General features: G+C 37.2%; 1 protein-coding gene across 3 annotated transcripts in view; it reads right to left on the reverse strand.

Moving 5' to 3' along the window:
- Nucleotides 1-16,927, reverse strand: part of LOC139130331 (E3 ubiquitin-protein ligase MYCBP2-like) — a 688,708-nt gene extending 671,781 nt beyond the window's left edge. For all 3 annotated transcript variants that reach the window (XM_070696083.1, XM_070696082.1, XM_070696081.1), the window contains exons 1-2: nt 16,641-16,927; nt 16,467-16,533 (exon numbers count right to left, since the gene is read on the reverse strand). In XM_070696083.1, the coding sequence (XP_070552184.1) occupies nt 16,467-16,533; nt 16,641-16,735 (162 nt within the window). In that variant the 5' untranslated portion in view covers nt 16,736-16,927. The remainder of the gene's footprint in view (nt 1-16,466; nt 16,534-16,640) is intronic.
- Nucleotides 16,928-17,555: the final 628 nt, after the last annotated feature.

Below are 17,555 nucleotides of genomic sequence, written 5' to 3' on the forward strand. Positions count from 1 at the left end.
ACTACAATCAACCAAACTGAAAAGATTGCTGAGCAATACAGAAAACATCATCTGGCAAAGAAAATCAAAAACTGAGAGAGCTGCCATATAAGTAATCAAAGTTGGCGGCATGAATTAAATAAACCAATACTCTCCTCAGACCAAACCGATTTCAAAGGCCGTTTACAGCAAATATTGTTAACGAAACCATGAAACCTGGGAATGGCTAAACACAGAGAAATAAGATTTATTTCTCGAAACAGCCTTTCACAACATGCTTTTCAAACACCGGAAAGCAGGCACTAATATCGACCTGAAATCTATTACAAAGTCCATGAAAAATTGACACAAAACCAAAAGTTCGGTTAATCGATTTAAATGCCTAAAACAAGTAATCGTTGTCAGATTAGTACAACATTTACTGTTAACACTAGAAAGCATTTGCAAGCAAAAGCGAAGTTCCAGAGACCAGAGCAGCGGAAGAAACAAGAGAATGTGTGACAAAGATAGGTGCAGAATGAAAGAGTGCTTTGCATTTAAATATTCAAGCACGTACATAGTTAGGGCTGCTAGCTGTAAACACCATAATACAACTAAAAGCAAGGCAGTCCACAGATTACAAATGCCTACATGTACGGTAAAAACGCAACAGATACATACGGGGGCGACAACGCACGGAAATGTATATCAGACGACATTCTCGCGAGCCAGAGCAATAATTTTCACTCCGCTGACCTACGCAAAAATCAATCGCTTGACGGCACAGTTGCGAGTGTAGTGATACGTACCGGCCGCCGCGTACTATGCATAGCACTTATTCTATGCATAGTACGCGGCGGCCGGTACGTATCACTACACTCGCAACTGTGCTTAACGGGTAGCGCCGAGTTGTTGCCGTAAAGAGGTGCGTGATTTACGACGATGATCAGACGAGAGGAAACATCGGACCTAGGCCGTTGAAATTGAAAACCGAGGCCACATGCATTTTCATTTGATTAAAAGCATAGACTAAAACAATTTTCATTGCAATGTCGCTGTTTTCACGAGATACTGACCGTTTGATCTTGGAAAGTTGAGCTGCTTTAACGTGCAGCCAACGCATGCCTGCGCCGGTGCGGTGACAGGGATGTGTGTTACTGGCGTTAACGGCCTCGCAGACTGATATAGGAAAAACCGCTGGTGGCTCCTCAGAAATACGGCGGCAGTTCTCAGAATACGGCGGCATTTCTCCGCCAAAACAGCCGATTTTGAATCCAAATTTTGCATTGACCTTCGTTTTCGAGCACACCCACCTCGCCTAGGTACACGATGTACCCAGCCGCGCTTGTAAAATTACAGAAAGCCTAATTTTCTCTCTCTATGCGAGCGAAGCCATCTTATGCGCCGCCATTGTTACATTCGGGCGAAACAGTATAGCGCCACGTACGGCGAGTATTTAGAGAAAAATAAAATCAAAAAGCAACAAAAAAAAAGCGAAAGAAAGCTAGAATTATTAATAGCTGAACGCAATATGATAGTTGAGCAATGCAGAGTAAAAAATAAATAAATAAACACACAAGAAATGCCCGTAAAACCCGTCCGAGCTGAGCGATGACGTCATAAGCGTGTCGCAATGCATTCTGGGTAATTAAGGTAAAATTTGTGTATAGCATGTTCTATGATAGTAATACCGGAAATAGAGAAAGAAAGAAAGAAAGAAAGAAAGAAAGAAAGAAAGAAGGAAAGTGAGCAAAAACTAACAGTTCCAGAGCTGGTCTCTGGAACTAATAACGAGCACTAGCAACACTCAAAATATGCCCTAAAACAAAAATCCTTATAAGCGTCCAGAAACTCCGGTCGATGCTGGGTCATGTTAATTATAATATGACACCACACACCGGATGCTCACTATAGAGTCAGTCAATAGTGGCTAACTCTCTCAATAACGAATCTGGCTTCTCCTCCTCGAGGACAAAGATGACTTCATCACACAACCAAGCGGACGGGATACAAAAACATAGGGCCAAAGTCCCTGAAGCTACTATAGACATGGAAATAAAATTAAGTATTTCCTGACTGTATGAAATTATCTCACTAATGTCATCCTAGGGACTTGTAAACCAAATATTAAAGCTGTCTGACCAGCGGTTTTGAAAAAAACAAGTGACTCAACAGTTGACAGAGCTCTGCTGTGTTATGTAGAGAATAACCTTTTGTGACACATGTATTGATGAAGAAGGTGGATATAAAGAATCTTAAACTGGTTATCTTTTATCAGTATTTTCATCCTATTAACCAAGCACATTTTAACTTTCAAATTAACATTGTAAGTAAGTTCTGTTGAATAAGTTGAGACTGTACGTACTCAGAGAAAGCACACTGAAGAGACAAATGTTTGAAACTTAAGAAGTTCAAGGTCATCGAAAGCATTATAAGGAATCATGTAAGGCTTTCATTGCACTGTTTACACAGATTGCATAATTGCTATAAATAGCACATGAGGAATCTTACAGCCCAGCTTTACCATAAAAACCCTATCACTTTGACCACTCTCTTAATTGACCACTCTATTTTTTTCCTCAAAAAGTAATTTTGTTTTATCTTTACTAAGTCAACCATAAATGGAAATTAGAACTTTCTCTGTCTCTATTTATTTGACCACCCTATCATGACAAACTATTATGAGCAATTTCTTTTAGATAACATACAGGGCACAATAAATGACGGTTCAGAATATGTCAAAGTTGGGATTCAGGAAAGTTGCCTTTACATGTTTTAATCCTCCAAGATGGTAAGCATTTCACTATGAACTGTCAAAAAAAGTTGAACTTTCTGATAATTCTACACTAAAATTATTTTGGCTTTGATGATTTCCTAATTAATTCAATTATTTAAAATCATATTAATTATTTTTTCTGGGTGAATTGATAGGGTTTATACAGTACAAGAATTACATACAATGTAAGTCAAATTTTGACCAAAAATGACAAAAAATTCCTTAAAAATACACATTTGCATATTTCATCACAATTTGAACAAATCTGAGTTGGGTTATCCCTAGGGACCTGTATACCAAATAACAAAGCTGTCTGACCAGCGGTTATGAAGAAGAAGATTTTTTACCAAAAATGCCTTTTTTGGCATTAATTTGCCTATTTTCAAGAATATCAAAAAATTGAAAAAAATAGTTTCTCAAAATCATATTTTTCATCTACACAACAAAAATCAAATCAGTAAGTACTGCGGTTCTCAAGATATTTGAGTGGACGGACGCCTCACAAACGGACATACATACATACATACAGACTGACGCCGGACGCCGGACGGATACCCATCCCAATAGCTTCTATAGACTATAGTCTATAGTAGCTAACAAGAGAGCGACTGATGAAGGAACCCCATTTTTGGTTTCGAAACACCGTTAAGACGAATCACTCAATCAACAAACCGGTTTACCGGGGACCCAGATCACATGACTAGGGTCAAAGCACTTTCGATTCACCGGTGTCTCGCAATGTATTCCACACAAAATAAATGCAATGATCCTTTTATTCACCATATTGTAATACTAAACAATCTTGGTAGAGCCCTCATTTTCCTTTATATAAAATGTGGTGGTTATTTCACATTTAGATTGGCTTATAATCTGAAAAACAGTGTTTGCATTTTATTGTAGCATCCGTGACATAATGATTTGAAATGGAATACACAATAATAAGTGCATATGCAGCACAGAATTCATTGTTCTTTTCACTAGAATTCTAATGACATATTCAATATAATTACTGCATTCTTAAAAAACACCAATCTAAGTGTTACAGTTGAGGCTCAACATAACTTTTTGAGTGTTTTATTACTTTTTAAAAAATAAATTTTGTGCAAATTTACAATTTTATGCCTTGAAGACATTTTGTAACCCAACTCCATGTATGTAGACACAATACACACTAGTATTTATATGTTTAAGTGGATTAACTGCTTTAAAATGTTTTAAATAGTTATTAATTATAACTATGTAGTAAACACCGTCACGGACGCTACACCGTCACGGATGCTACATTTCCATATTTTAGGAATATTAATAGTGAACGCAAGGGACAGTAATTATATAATTTGTTTATTTAAGGTAGGCACCTATTGACACTTAGGCCTGTGACATCAGATCTTTTATAACTCCTGTTGTCCTTAAGATATGAGTGTGTCACGGACGCTACAAGTAGGTATACCACACGAACATGCTACGGCTTCTGAAAATGCTCAGTGTGTAAACGTGTGGGAATTTTCGAAGCATTTTTTCTCGTTTAATTTGGCAAATTATCAGCAAATACCTCAATACTTCAAGTTACCCCTTACTTCTCAATTGTTTCCTGGAGTGTCAAAGTCATACGAATGAAAATGAGTGAAAAATTTCGATGCAAAAATCGTGCATCGGCGAGAGCGGCGGCCATGTTTTCAACGCGCTATTTTTAGACCACTGAGCCTGTGTATACACAGCGTACTATCGCATTTGAGCCCAAGCGTAAAGAGACTGAAAGTATTCATAGATAGATAGCCCATGATTCTACCTTTATTTTCATGTTTTTCGTTTGAATTTTGGCCAAATAGTCGCTTTTTTAGCGAGTTTTGAATTTTTTAAAGCCTCTAAAACATTAAAATGACTTTTAATTAACAAACGAAATAAAAAAATAAGAAATTTAATTAATTATCTACAAAATAAAAATATTTTTGACAAGCTGAATCATGCAGCTCAAAAGCGAACAATCATCATTTTGGAGGAGTGTGAGTGATTTTCGCGGGATTCCCAGATCTGCCATTCATAGCTGCGGCGCAGTTTCTGCAGTTTCTGTGAAACGGGATGAAATTTTCTCTCAGCTAGGCGTTTCTAGTTACTCTTTAGAAACGTTACTTATTTATCAGTTGTTGTTTTACCGTTTCATGACATTTTTTTTTTATTCAATCACTTGTTGACCTGAAAAACAACGATATTTAGTACTCTTTTTCTACAGACTTTAGTGAGTAGCTGCCGGTACGGCTGTCAAAATACAATCGTTTTCAAAGAAAATTTTGAGTGAACTTTGTAAATGAACATTCTGAACCATAGTGTAATGTTATGCTTGGAATTTTGTTGCTTTTGAGATTAATTCGTAAATATTTTTATAATGATTGTTTAAGTTATAGTTATTTTTTGTGTTCCTTTCCATTATCAAACATCGACAAGAATGAAACTACATGTAGCCCAAATCACTTGAATGAGAATTATGTGTTTCTTTCCGGTTTTGTAATAGGTAAAGAAAAAAATAAGTTGATTTATTTTAATCCTTTCTACATATTGGTATTTTTTACTGGTTGAAAGTTACTAATATCCTTGATCCTTAGTCTCTACAATCTTAGGAAAAAATGAAACGATTGATTTAATAAAAGAAACTTTATTGTGACACAGTTCAGTCATTTTCATTACTCTGAAGTTTAAAATTCAGTGTGCTATATACTCCTATCTTGGCAGTGCTGAACTCTTCTGTAGTAGTATCTGCAATTGAAGATTACTTCACAACAGTTTCAAATTCCATTTACTTTCAATTTGATTTTTTCCAACAACCAAAAACTATTGTGGATCATGGTGAGATTAAAACCTCACATATTCTAATGGTACAGTCATATCAAATTATATAATTGAGGCGTTAATAAAAAACAAAAAATGCATGTTTAGGAAATTATGAAAATGTAAAGAGCTGTTGAAGATCATTTAATTTTCAGGGTGTTGCAAAATCATTTGTGTATATAAGTATGTCCAGTGGCAGTTCTGAGATGAGCTGTCTTGGCATACAAAAGGAATTTGTTGATAACTGATAATTTAATTAAAAGAATGGTTGCCATGGCAACATTTGGTGTAGGTTATTTTTGCGAAAGTAGATATTCCTTCATCAAAATTTTGATATGAACTTCATAAACATTTCAAAACTTTAAATTTTCATAGCCAGTGATTAACTAACCATGCCATGGCATGCAGGTTCTCAGCATATATACATATGTGTACGCCACCAGCACTCATTCAAAGGAAGAAATTTGCATAAATGGGTTTTTCTGTCACATTTTTTTCATCATTTAGAGTAGGTTTGTTGCTGAATGTTCATTGGTACTCATAACAAAGGGTTTTCTACAGATAAAAACCCAGAAAAGATGGTCTGACACTATGAAATATTCGCTCAGACTTTGCGTATACATTTGTACATGGTAACTTTTCATATTTTATCACCCAATGTGAATGTCATTTTTTGTACAAAAGTGACATTTTTGGTCAAAATTACAATGATCTGGGAAGAAAGTTTACCATATATCTATTTGAAACTTGTTGAAAAATTGTTTTTCTTTGCTGATAGGCTTTGTTTGTACTTTTTAAATGTCAATGTTCTGGACTAGATTTTGACAAACATGGCTAATTTTCATATTTAACCCTATTTTTGGTTGTCCGGCAAAGGCACATTTTGCAGTTGAGTCAAACTTCATCTGACTATCTAATTACATTTCCTGCATGAACTTTCCTTTTTTTTAATTACACTACAGTAGTAGTGCATATAGATTAACAATGCTTTGTAAGTTCACCAATAATTTTGCATCAGAATGACTGTAAATCTGCCAAAATTTGTATTTTTCAGTCATTTTGTAAATTTTCCGCGATGCAGAATCAGACAAACTGTCATATTTGGATGCGTTTACGTCAAAGAGTAAATTTCCTTTGGTCAAAGATTTAATTATTTTGTAAAAAGAAGTTACTTTTAAATACTTTTAGCAACATATTTGTTACAGAGTCATGTATTTCAGGGAAAACAAGCCTATTAAAATCTATAATTTCAGCAATTTTAACTTTTTTCATACTGTGACCTTCGGCCGCGAGGTTTTACATGCACAAAAATCTTCATAACTTTTGAATGACTGAACCGATTTTGACCAGATAAAAAGCATTTTTCATCATTTTCCAAGCACTCTTTGGAAATTTCATTAAAAAAGCCATTTAGTGATTTTAAAATTTTCACTTGGTATACCTACTACAAGGAATTCCGACCACAATGATCTCCATTTTCATTTATTCACAAAACAATACAATATGCAATTTTATTTAAATTTTGGTGTATAAAATGCTTGCCATGGATGTTGAGGTTGGAATTAAATTCAATATTAAAATATTTTATCCATTTTTCTACATATAAACTAAAGGTATATGTACTTATGGTCATAAAACAAAAAAACATAACGATGTTACAGTTTTGGTAAAAATACCACAGTTTCTCTTCCGATGCACATAATCACATGAAATCACTTGTGAAAGAAAGGTTAGGTATTCTGCAATAACATATGTAAGCTAAAAATTCCACAATTTTAACACTGTGTTCCAAAAAACATTTTGAAATTAAGTACATTTGAAGTGAAACAGCATAACACTACTTTTTACAGTTTTTAAAGGCATTTTGTGGATGTACAACCAAACCTGCACAATATATGCAATATTTCTTTATGTGACCAAGTTAGTTACAACTACCGTAAAATTCCCAATTGAGGCCGCACCTCTAATTGAAGCCGCACCCTGACTTTGAAACATTGTCTTGGCTCATTGTTTGCCCATTTTGGGTTTTTGAATTGTACCATTATAGAAGCCGCACCCCTTCTGTGAGCCCATCATGAGACAATGCATGCTGAAATTCACACCAGCTGGCTTGCGTCGCGTCATTGACTTGTGCTAATGATTGACGATGACAGGTGTCTTTCTTACAGAAAAAATACACAATAAAAAGTTCCTTTTTAACACTACTACCATTGTGCATTTTGTCATTGATAGTAACAAAAGTACAAACAATGCCCCATGTATCGGCACGTTTGTGTGTATGTTTGAACACGGCCCAAGTTTTTGTCAGTGTGGTAAACACCGCCATAGTCATTACCTGATGCAACAATTTTGAAGCAACGGTGTTTGTGTACAAGTTAAAATAGTTGAGAGATTGAGATACCATGTTTCAAATACGTAGTTTTCATTCAATACCCACGTACCCTTACCGATGCCTGACGTACAACACCACCACCTGCATCATATTGACATAATGAACTGCCTATACTGTACTGAATGACCATGGTGGGTGCATATAAGCTTGTACACGTTCCGTTTTTGATCATGAGAAAATAAAATTTGACCACAAAACAGTTCACAAAAACATGCCAGTAAAGTTACCAAAGGTCATTCACTTGCCTTTATTGCACTATCCGAGTATGAGCCACCGGTTCGGCAACACAAGACAGCTGTAAATCAAGGGGACCCGTCTGCCATGGACGCTTAATTTATGCTAATTTTATGCACGATTTTTTTCAACACCATTTGATCTTCTATCGCTTTCAAAATCGACTTACACGTCCAAAGAAATTGATTGTACAATCTCTGAATACAGCAGTGACATTTTTTGTGAAATTTCAGCGTCCAAAAACCCCTAAACTTGAAACAAAGACATCATGCATGCTGGTCAACATGGCCGACCTTAGTGAGACTATTCTATTTAGGGGACGGGGGTCAGCAGGGTCAGAGAATCAAGAAAGTACTGGAAAAACGTGTCATTTTCCTTACGATGCTGTCAAGGGAACTCCAGTTTCCCATTGTTTTAACATCTTTTAATAGTTTCCTTATTATCTAAAAGGAATTTTACCAAGTTTAACGACCAAATACACTCTCCTAATGTTTCTATATTGGAGTTACACTAGGGTAGGGGCTTTTCATGCGGGTAATTTATTCACGCAGAATTCATTGGTACTAATTTGCATAACAATAGCGATTGCCCCTGCAATGCTTGGTGAGCATTGAGAAAAATATCGAAACACAGGAAATGTACGTAATTGAAGCCGCACCGGGACTTCAGTGCGTGATCCCAGGGGTCCCTCAAAAATGTTTCTAATACAAGCCGCGGCTTCAATTGGGAATTTTACGGTATTACTATTTATTAGAAACAAATAAGCAATATAATATCAGTCTGAATAGCAGATATATGTCCATAACAAATGAAAATCATCTAGAGCACCCTGATTGTGACTGACCCGTACAGAGTCATGTATTTTAGGGAAAACAAGCCTATTTAAATCTATAATTTCATCAATTTTAACTTTTTTCCAATACTATGACCTTTGGCCGCGATGTTTTACATACACAAAAATCTTCATAACTTTCGAATGGCTGAACCGATTTTGATCAGATAAAAAGCATTTTTCATCATTTTCCAAGCACTCTTTGGAAAATGCATCAAAAAAGCAATTAAGTGATTTTAAAATTTTCACTTGGTATACCTACTTACTGGCATGCCATCACTTCTGCACATTTGCAGGATTTCACTTTTTCTTACCTCATTTGCACATTTATGACACTGACGTGTTCATTTGAACAACGTCACATCTCAACCCCTGCATCTACCTGTACACCAAATACTGAGATGGTAGCTTTGGTGGTATGGGAGCCTTTGTGTGTGACGGACATACATCCGCACATACATACCCAAATACAGACATACAGACGCCACCGACTCATCATATAAGCTCTTTTTGGTATTTATATACAAAACCAAATATGAGCTAAAAATCGCTTGAGTTATAAATGGGGAAAATAGCTTTCCGGGGTAAGTGACCACAAAGCTAGCACACATGTAGAAATCATCCTTGGTGAACTTCCCCTTTAATCTCATGATGTTATTTCAGCCATGGAGGTATCATAATTATCACTGGCCATCATACATACAGTAATGTTGATACAGCAAATGTATTACTATACAATAGTCATATGATGCTAAAACTTATTCATTAACAGCCATCAAAAATGATGCCTCAATGTTATCATCAATACAGGGCTCGACGCAAGGTCAAATCATCCACTAGCCCGAAGGACTAGTAGCAGTTCATTTTTAGTAGTCCTAAATGAAATCTACTAGTCCTGCTAAAGCAAAGCCAAATGTTGCTCTCATGTTGGAAAGAGGTGTATATGACCATTCTCATATTTTTTTTTCACAAAGGTTTTTAAACCCAATAACCAGAGGTCCATGTATCTTTCTTTCACGAATGTGACTTTGTTTGTGTACCGTCTATTTACTGTCTGTTCTGTGCTGTTTTGTGTCTATGTTTACAACTATTGTCTTACAAATTCTGACCTAGTGTTATTGGATTATGGATTGGTATGATTGCGATTATTTTTTCATGCAAGACTAGCACATTTGCTTACTGCAAAATGTTTAACTTTGAATCATATATAAAGCACTAAAATGACCTGAATAAAATATCCTGTGTAGGAGGAAAGGTCATGAAAATAGCCTATTGCCATTAAGAATAAAATTAGACGTAGGGATTAATTTGTCGGAAAATTCTTCATAGCTCAGGTAGTGCACCACTTATTGGCAAAGAACATGTTTGTTCATGGTGAGGACAGATTTGTTTCACCAGAACTGAAATTCGTACAGCCATTCACAAATGTTCCTGTGGAGTGCCTTCATATTTTTGACATATATCACATTTTAAAATTGACCAGCTTGTGGGAGGACCTCTCATTTGTAATAATGGTTTGTGAAAAATTTAGTTTTTAATTGTAAAAATGTTGCATTTTACCATTTCATGTGCTTGTGTCTTTCATGAGTTTTTGCCAGTTACTGGTAACAAAATGTGATTAGCAATAACCAATGACTCCCAGAAGTGATTGGATACAACAGTCTGATACACCCATTTCATACGTTGTTTTTTTCACTACTGTTATAAGGTTCACTTCACTATTATTGCCCCAATAATTTACACTTTTCCACTAAAATGGCAAAACAATAAGTTGCTTGCACCAAGTTAGTATCTGAGAGGAATTCCGTCACCTGTACAAGCAGTAGCAACTTGCCATAGCACTGTTTTGGCAAGCTAGATGGCTCTTTTTAAGATCAGCTTCAATCAAGCTAGGGGGTCTTGACTATATATGGAGGTCAGCATGTGGAGACATTCCAAAGCAGGGTCAAGCTGGCTACGAACGATCGGAGGTGTTGTTTGGGAATGCCCCTGAAGAAATCTTGAGACAAATCTTCTTTGAAAGGCAAGGATGCAGTGTTTGAGCAAAATTGTGGGGTTGCTCATGTTTTTAGGCGAAGTGATGAGCTTCAAGCAAACCAAAATGCACGACGTGCAGACAATTCTGTTTGATGCTCAGCGTTGAGCCATGTTTCCCGGGGCCATGTTACTGGCATGTACCGTACAATTTGATTCTACGTAACAGTAAACTGTTTCATTTTAGAGTTGGTGATCAATAAAGTTTGCTTCACTGTTTCACTGTCCAATTTGTTTGGGTAAAAGTTAGTTTATTTTTAAAATGATTGAGGCTTGGTTCATTCTTATCGAATGAGTGGCCCGGCGTCCCATGAGTTTTGTAGCGATAAACTTTCCTGGACTGCTATTGAAAAATTGCACTAGTCCGCAGGACTACCTCCGACGACATTTTTACTAGTCCTCTTAAAATTTACTAGCCTCGGGCTAGTGGGCTAGCGCTTATGTCGAGCCCTGCAATAAGTTCAGGGTCTTTGTGCCAAATTTAAATGAAACAAGTCATTGACAATGACATAGTCCCCACTTGTAATAGGGGAGTATTAGTCTTGATGGGGCAGGGAAATGTGGTCATTAAGAAGTATCACTGGAGTGTATATGTTGAGATCTATGGGCACATAGGTCTATGTCGTTGTTCCCAATTTGAAACACATGAGGCATGTCTAAGTTATGGTTCTAAATCGGGAAAAAAGATCAGACCTCTAGCAGTATTGGCCAGCCAAGAAATACATATGCGCATAATAAGGTCTAATATCCTATCAGAATTGGAGGGTATAGAACTTGTGGTTACTGAGTTATGCATATATATGTATAGTCAAGGCCAAAGGTCATAAGGTCACGTGACATTTTGAAAAAAAATTGTATTGCTAATTAATCCCTATATGCCAAAAATCAGACCTCTAGCTCTATTTGCTTGCCCAGAATTAGATGTGTGCATAATTAATGAGGTAAAGCGTGTGTTGTAATAAGGTCTCCCACCCTACTAAATATAAAGAACATAGCTCTTGTGGTTATGTATTTATCGACATAAACTTATATTTCAGGTCAAAGGTCATTGAGGTCACATGACATTTGGTCAAAAAATTTCTATCCTATAGTTATCCCTATATACCAAAAAACAGACATCCAGCTCTATGGGCTTGCTCAGAATTAGATGTACGCATAATTAATGAGGTACAGTATGAAGCATCATAAGGTCTCCCATCATACCATATATGAAGGGTGTAGCACTTGTGGTTACTGAGTTATGGACAAATATGTATATTTGAGGTCAAAGGTCACCGAGGTCATGTGACATTTTGTCAAAAAATTGTATTGCTAAGTTATCCCTATATACCAAAAATCAGACCTCTAGCTCTATTAACTCGCTCAAAATTAGATATGTGCATAATTAATGAGGTACAATATGTGGCGTCATAAAGCTGTCCCATCATACCAAGGGTGTAGCACTTGTGGTTACTGAGTTATGGACAAAATATGTATATTTGAGGTCAAAGGTCACTGAGGTCATGTGACATTTTGTCAAAAAAATTGTATTGCTAAGTTATCCCTATATACCAAAAATCAGACCTCTAGCTCTATTGGCCCGCTCAAAATTAGATATGCACATAATTAATGAGGTACAATATGTGGCGTCATAAGGTGTCCCATCATAACATATATGAAGGGTGTAGCACTTGTGGTCACTGAGTTATGGACAAATATGTATATTTTAGGTCAAAGGTCACTGAGGTCACGTGACATTTTGAAAAAAAAATAGTATTGCTTAGTTATCCCTATAGACCAAAAATCAGACCGCGAGCTCTATTGGCTCGCTCAAAATTAGATATGTGCATAATTAATGAGGTACAATATGTGGCGTCATATAGCTGTCCCATCATACCATATATGAAGGGTGTAGCACTTGTGGTAACTGAGTTATGGACAAATATGTATATTTGAGGTCAAAGGTCACCGAGGTCACATGACATTTTGAAAAAAAAATAGTATTGCTAAGTTATCCATATATACCAAAAATCAGACCTCTAGCTCTATTGGCTCGCTCAAAATTAGATATGCACACAATTAATGAGGTACTATATGTGGCGTCATAAGCTGTCTCATCATACCATATACGAAGGGTGTAGCACTTGTGGTTACTGAGTTATGGACAAATATGTATATTTGAGGTCAAAGGTCACCGAGGTCACATGACATTTTGAAAAAAAAATAGTATTGCTAAGTTATCCCTATATACCAAAAATCAGACCTCTAGCTCTATTGGCTCGCTCAAAATTAGATATGCACACAATTAATGAGGTACTATATGTGGCGTCATAAGCTGTCCCATCATACCATATACGAAGGGTGTAGCACTTGTGGTTACTGAGTTATGGACAAATATATATTTTTTAGGTCTCCAAGGTCACGTGACATTTTGTCAAAATATCTGAGATATCTGTGTGAATGGATGGACTCACAGACGGACATGACCCAATCTATAAGCCCCCTGGACTTCATCAGTGGGGACTAAAAACTGTGTCACTGCATCCTTTTTGCAATATGAATACGATGAGAAACTAAATTTTTATTTTTCTTGGCCTTATACATGGGAGTCTACGGACTGCCTTATACATGGGAGTCTATGGAGACTACCTAATACATGGGAGTCTATGGACTGCCTTATACATGGGAGTCTATGGACTGCCTTATACATGGGAGTCTATGGAGACTGCCTTATACATGGGAGTCTATGGAGGTGAAAACTAAAAAGTCCTCTAACACGGCCAAAATTGATCGCATTGTGAAACAAATCGACGTGCATCTGTATGGGGTAGGGAACTATCCTTGTGCAAAGTTTGAAAGAAATTGACCTGGGCATGTCTGAGATATCTGCGTGAACGGACGGATGCACGCACGCACGGACGCACGCACGCACGGACACACGCACGCATGGACATGACCAAACCTATAAGTCCCCCCGGACAGTGTCCATGGGGACTAATTAGCCAGGGCATCAATGTGCAAATTGGAGCCCTTCGCACAAATTGCCACCTTGCAACCGTATTGGATCAGATGAAGAAACAAATAAATAATAAATAAATAAATGAATATGTTTGTTATAGTGTGCTGTCCTTATACCAAGTTTGAGACAAGTCTGTCAAGTCTGAGATATGGCTGCTAACAGACAGACACACAGATGCATGGACAGATGGATGGATTGAACCCAATCTTCATCTCAGTCTGGCAGGGACTAAATAGCTGATACTGCTCCAAACTAATTGAATACTATATTAACCCTTGTTTTGCTAAATGCATTGATTGATAGCACTGTCTCATTTCTACATCTTTCATGATTTCATGATTAACTACAGTGACAGTATATATCTTATAAGGTAAATAACCTAGATTAGTAACCATGTAAGGTATTAAAGAATGTTGTTATCAAATTTACACTGAAATTAGTCGTAAATTTGTGATTTTCCACATTTCAAGTACACATACACACTGGCGACTCAATTCAGGACATTCGGCTCATTTGGTTTTGATGTGCCATGCACAATGAGTGAGTGACACCAACCAGTATGAATCAATAAAATAACAAGTGAACCATGTTTACAGCAGCGACAATACTTCTCAAAACTTTAGATGTATTAAAATATTTTATTCTCTAATAGCGACAACAGTTCCCAAGATTTTCAGTTGAAGATTCAAGTTATTGCATTATGCATGCATATTATGCGTCATGTTGCCTGAACTGTACCTTGTTGTTGACTTTCAGAGGGTAAGGACATTCGTAAAATTTTTCAATTTGAGCCGAACAAAATCTTTCTTCATTATATTCTTCATTACATGTAAGCATTTCAGGGTACATGTATGTGACCACCAATATTCAAAATGAACATCATGATGACAGACATTAGTCTTAATTCCTCCCTGATTGCAAACAGGTTCATTGGCCTAACTTGACAATTTCTAATCACAGAGAACATTTCAAATGTTATCAATGTTCACTACTTAAGATTCAGTGACTTGTGCCCAGCAAATACTATAGGCCATCTATAAGTTTTCATTTTAATTTGAAAGCTAGTCTTCCGATGAGTATAAGCATGGAGGTAGCAGAGAAGGAGTCACAACTGAGATAATTACGTTTATTACTATTGTACACCATTGGTTTAATCCATTTATGTCCATTGTTTAACACCCCTTTCCTGCCATCTGCGTTGCCGACGGTACCTTCGCTGAGTGAAATTAACCTGGGTTTGCCAATGCGACTCAGTTTCTCCACAATGTCATAACGCATGCGCAAAGATTGTATATTTCCACATGCGTCAAGTGCGTCATGATAGTGTAAGAACCGACACGTTCCGTCCACGAAAAGTGAAGTTACAAGGAATTTAATTTTTTCATTCTCAAAATCTTGGTAATTTTAACGTCGTTTTTTATATACTTTACATTCGATCGCAGGAACCTTTCCTTGTTAGAATGGAAGTTCTGATCACGAACTTTTCAATCATGTACTGAGTATGGTTCAGCAGACTGCAGCACTGCCGTGAGCGTGGGTTAAACTTGTAGCGTTTCCTGGGTGTTTATGACGCGACGCCAGCAACGCCATAGGCGACGCTTTGTTTCAATGCATCGTATGTGTTGTTTTTATATCGCGACTATTCATTAAAGTCATAGACGTAGCACTTAAAAGCTATGCAATCTTATTTAACCTTATCATTAATGCTAGTACAACATGATAAAACACGGCAAGAATCAAGAACTGGATTTGGAAAAAGTTGGCGTGTTAACAATGCTGCTCTACGATGTATGGCATTTTTTTTTGTGATCGCAAGCTATCATCAACTCAGTCTCCGCACCTTTGCAGATACAAAAGCTCCCTTCCTCAATTATCTGTTCCTCGACCTCTTTAACATCGTGTACATCAAAATCAGTGGAACGACTCGAACTTCCCGACGCGACGCTTGGACACTCGACGCCATGTTTGAAGATCTGTCAACTGCCAAGGGACTGCCGAAACACCCGAACGACCCCGAACGAATTTAATCTTGTTTCCTAAATCCGAGAAAACGCGTTCGCAAGTCCCGTTGGTGCTAATGGAGTAGTTTGTAAGGCAAACAGCGGCAAAACACATGGTCCCTTTGATCTCCGCCTAGTTGTGACTCCTTCTCTGTTACCTCCATGGTATAAGTATGTTGTGTGATAAACGGTACCTGATAAACAATTGCGCTGAAGTAATGCGACATGTAACTGTTATGTCATAGAATGACCATAGTAATATTATCATCATGTCAAGTTTTCTGCATGATGGTCAAATTTTCCTCTTGGTTGATTTTCGCTATCTGGGCGTGTCGAGTCTCCTGGTAATGCATTATCTCTGCAGTATGTATTTTAAGCACTGATATCACAAAATGACATTTAATACATTGCTGCCTTACCCGAGGTTGCCACTTTGTCTTCGGAAACCCTTTCGTTTTCGCTTTGCTCTTCTTCGTCGGCGATTTCCTACGTTCACAGACAGAAATATCAATATTTATAAGTTGCGTTGATTAAATCGATCGTGTCAATGGAGAATCGAAAGTTAATTTGATTGCAACTATTTGACAGCTTACCTAACGTCATCCTCTTTCACGTGAAACATATTTAGAAACTTAAACCCCAGAGAAGGCCCATGAAGGAAGTGTTCGGGCTGCGCACCGGCAGCCATAGTGTCGGGTTGTTTGTTGCGACACTAAAAACGGACGGTAATGCCTTCTACACAATACTTGCCAAAATAAGCCGTAAAAACAAAACGCGACTGTTACTAGATTTGCCCCTTAGATTGAGTTAAAAGTGCGATGGCACCTCAGCCCACTTCCTCATTTTCTCTGACTGGGAGGCCGCCATGTTGAGTATATATGCTTTGTGGGTAATTTTGTTGGGCCGTTGTCTGTGTTGAACAGCGCCATCGTGGCTTGACTATGACAGAAAAATGTTATTCGTTATGTATACAAGATGCTTCGCAAAACCCTGGTGAGTGAAATAGTTCCCGATTATGTTGCGGGGCTTCTGCGCTACCAAAACGATTGAGAAGCGAAGCGTCAGATTCAAAATTGCTGAAGGGCTTTGCCTTGGAATAGTTAGTAATTCAATACCGAATTTAGATTACGTCTTAGTGTTAAGTATCATTAGGCCTATACTCAATTTTTTTCTTTGAATTTCTTTTGTATGCCATTTGATTGTGCTAATTTTTGAAGATTGTTCAATGAGTCCGGCTCTGTCTACTAGGTTATAAATTTTCCTCGGGATCTGAACTTCAGCTTAATATCATTAATTCTACTTTGCATGTAGTCAATTAGGACACAAAATTCGCAGTGATATTCACTAAATACCTACGTCTTTGCAGCACATATTCATCTCCAAATCACTTTTTTGAAATTGTTGCCAGTTATTACTGAGCATGCTGAGTGTGCCTCGTACGTCTCTTGGGTTGGATACAGGTCATGACCTCAGACGCGGTCTATAAACTTGTCTGTGCGAAAAAATAC

This window comes from Ptychodera flava, chromosome 4 (genome assembly GCF_041260155.1).
Source record: "Ptychodera flava strain L36383 chromosome 4, AS_Pfla_20210202, whole genome shotgun sequence".
In the NCBI taxonomy this organism is placed as follows: domain Eukaryota; kingdom Metazoa; phylum Hemichordata; class Enteropneusta; family Ptychoderidae; genus Ptychodera; species Ptychodera flava.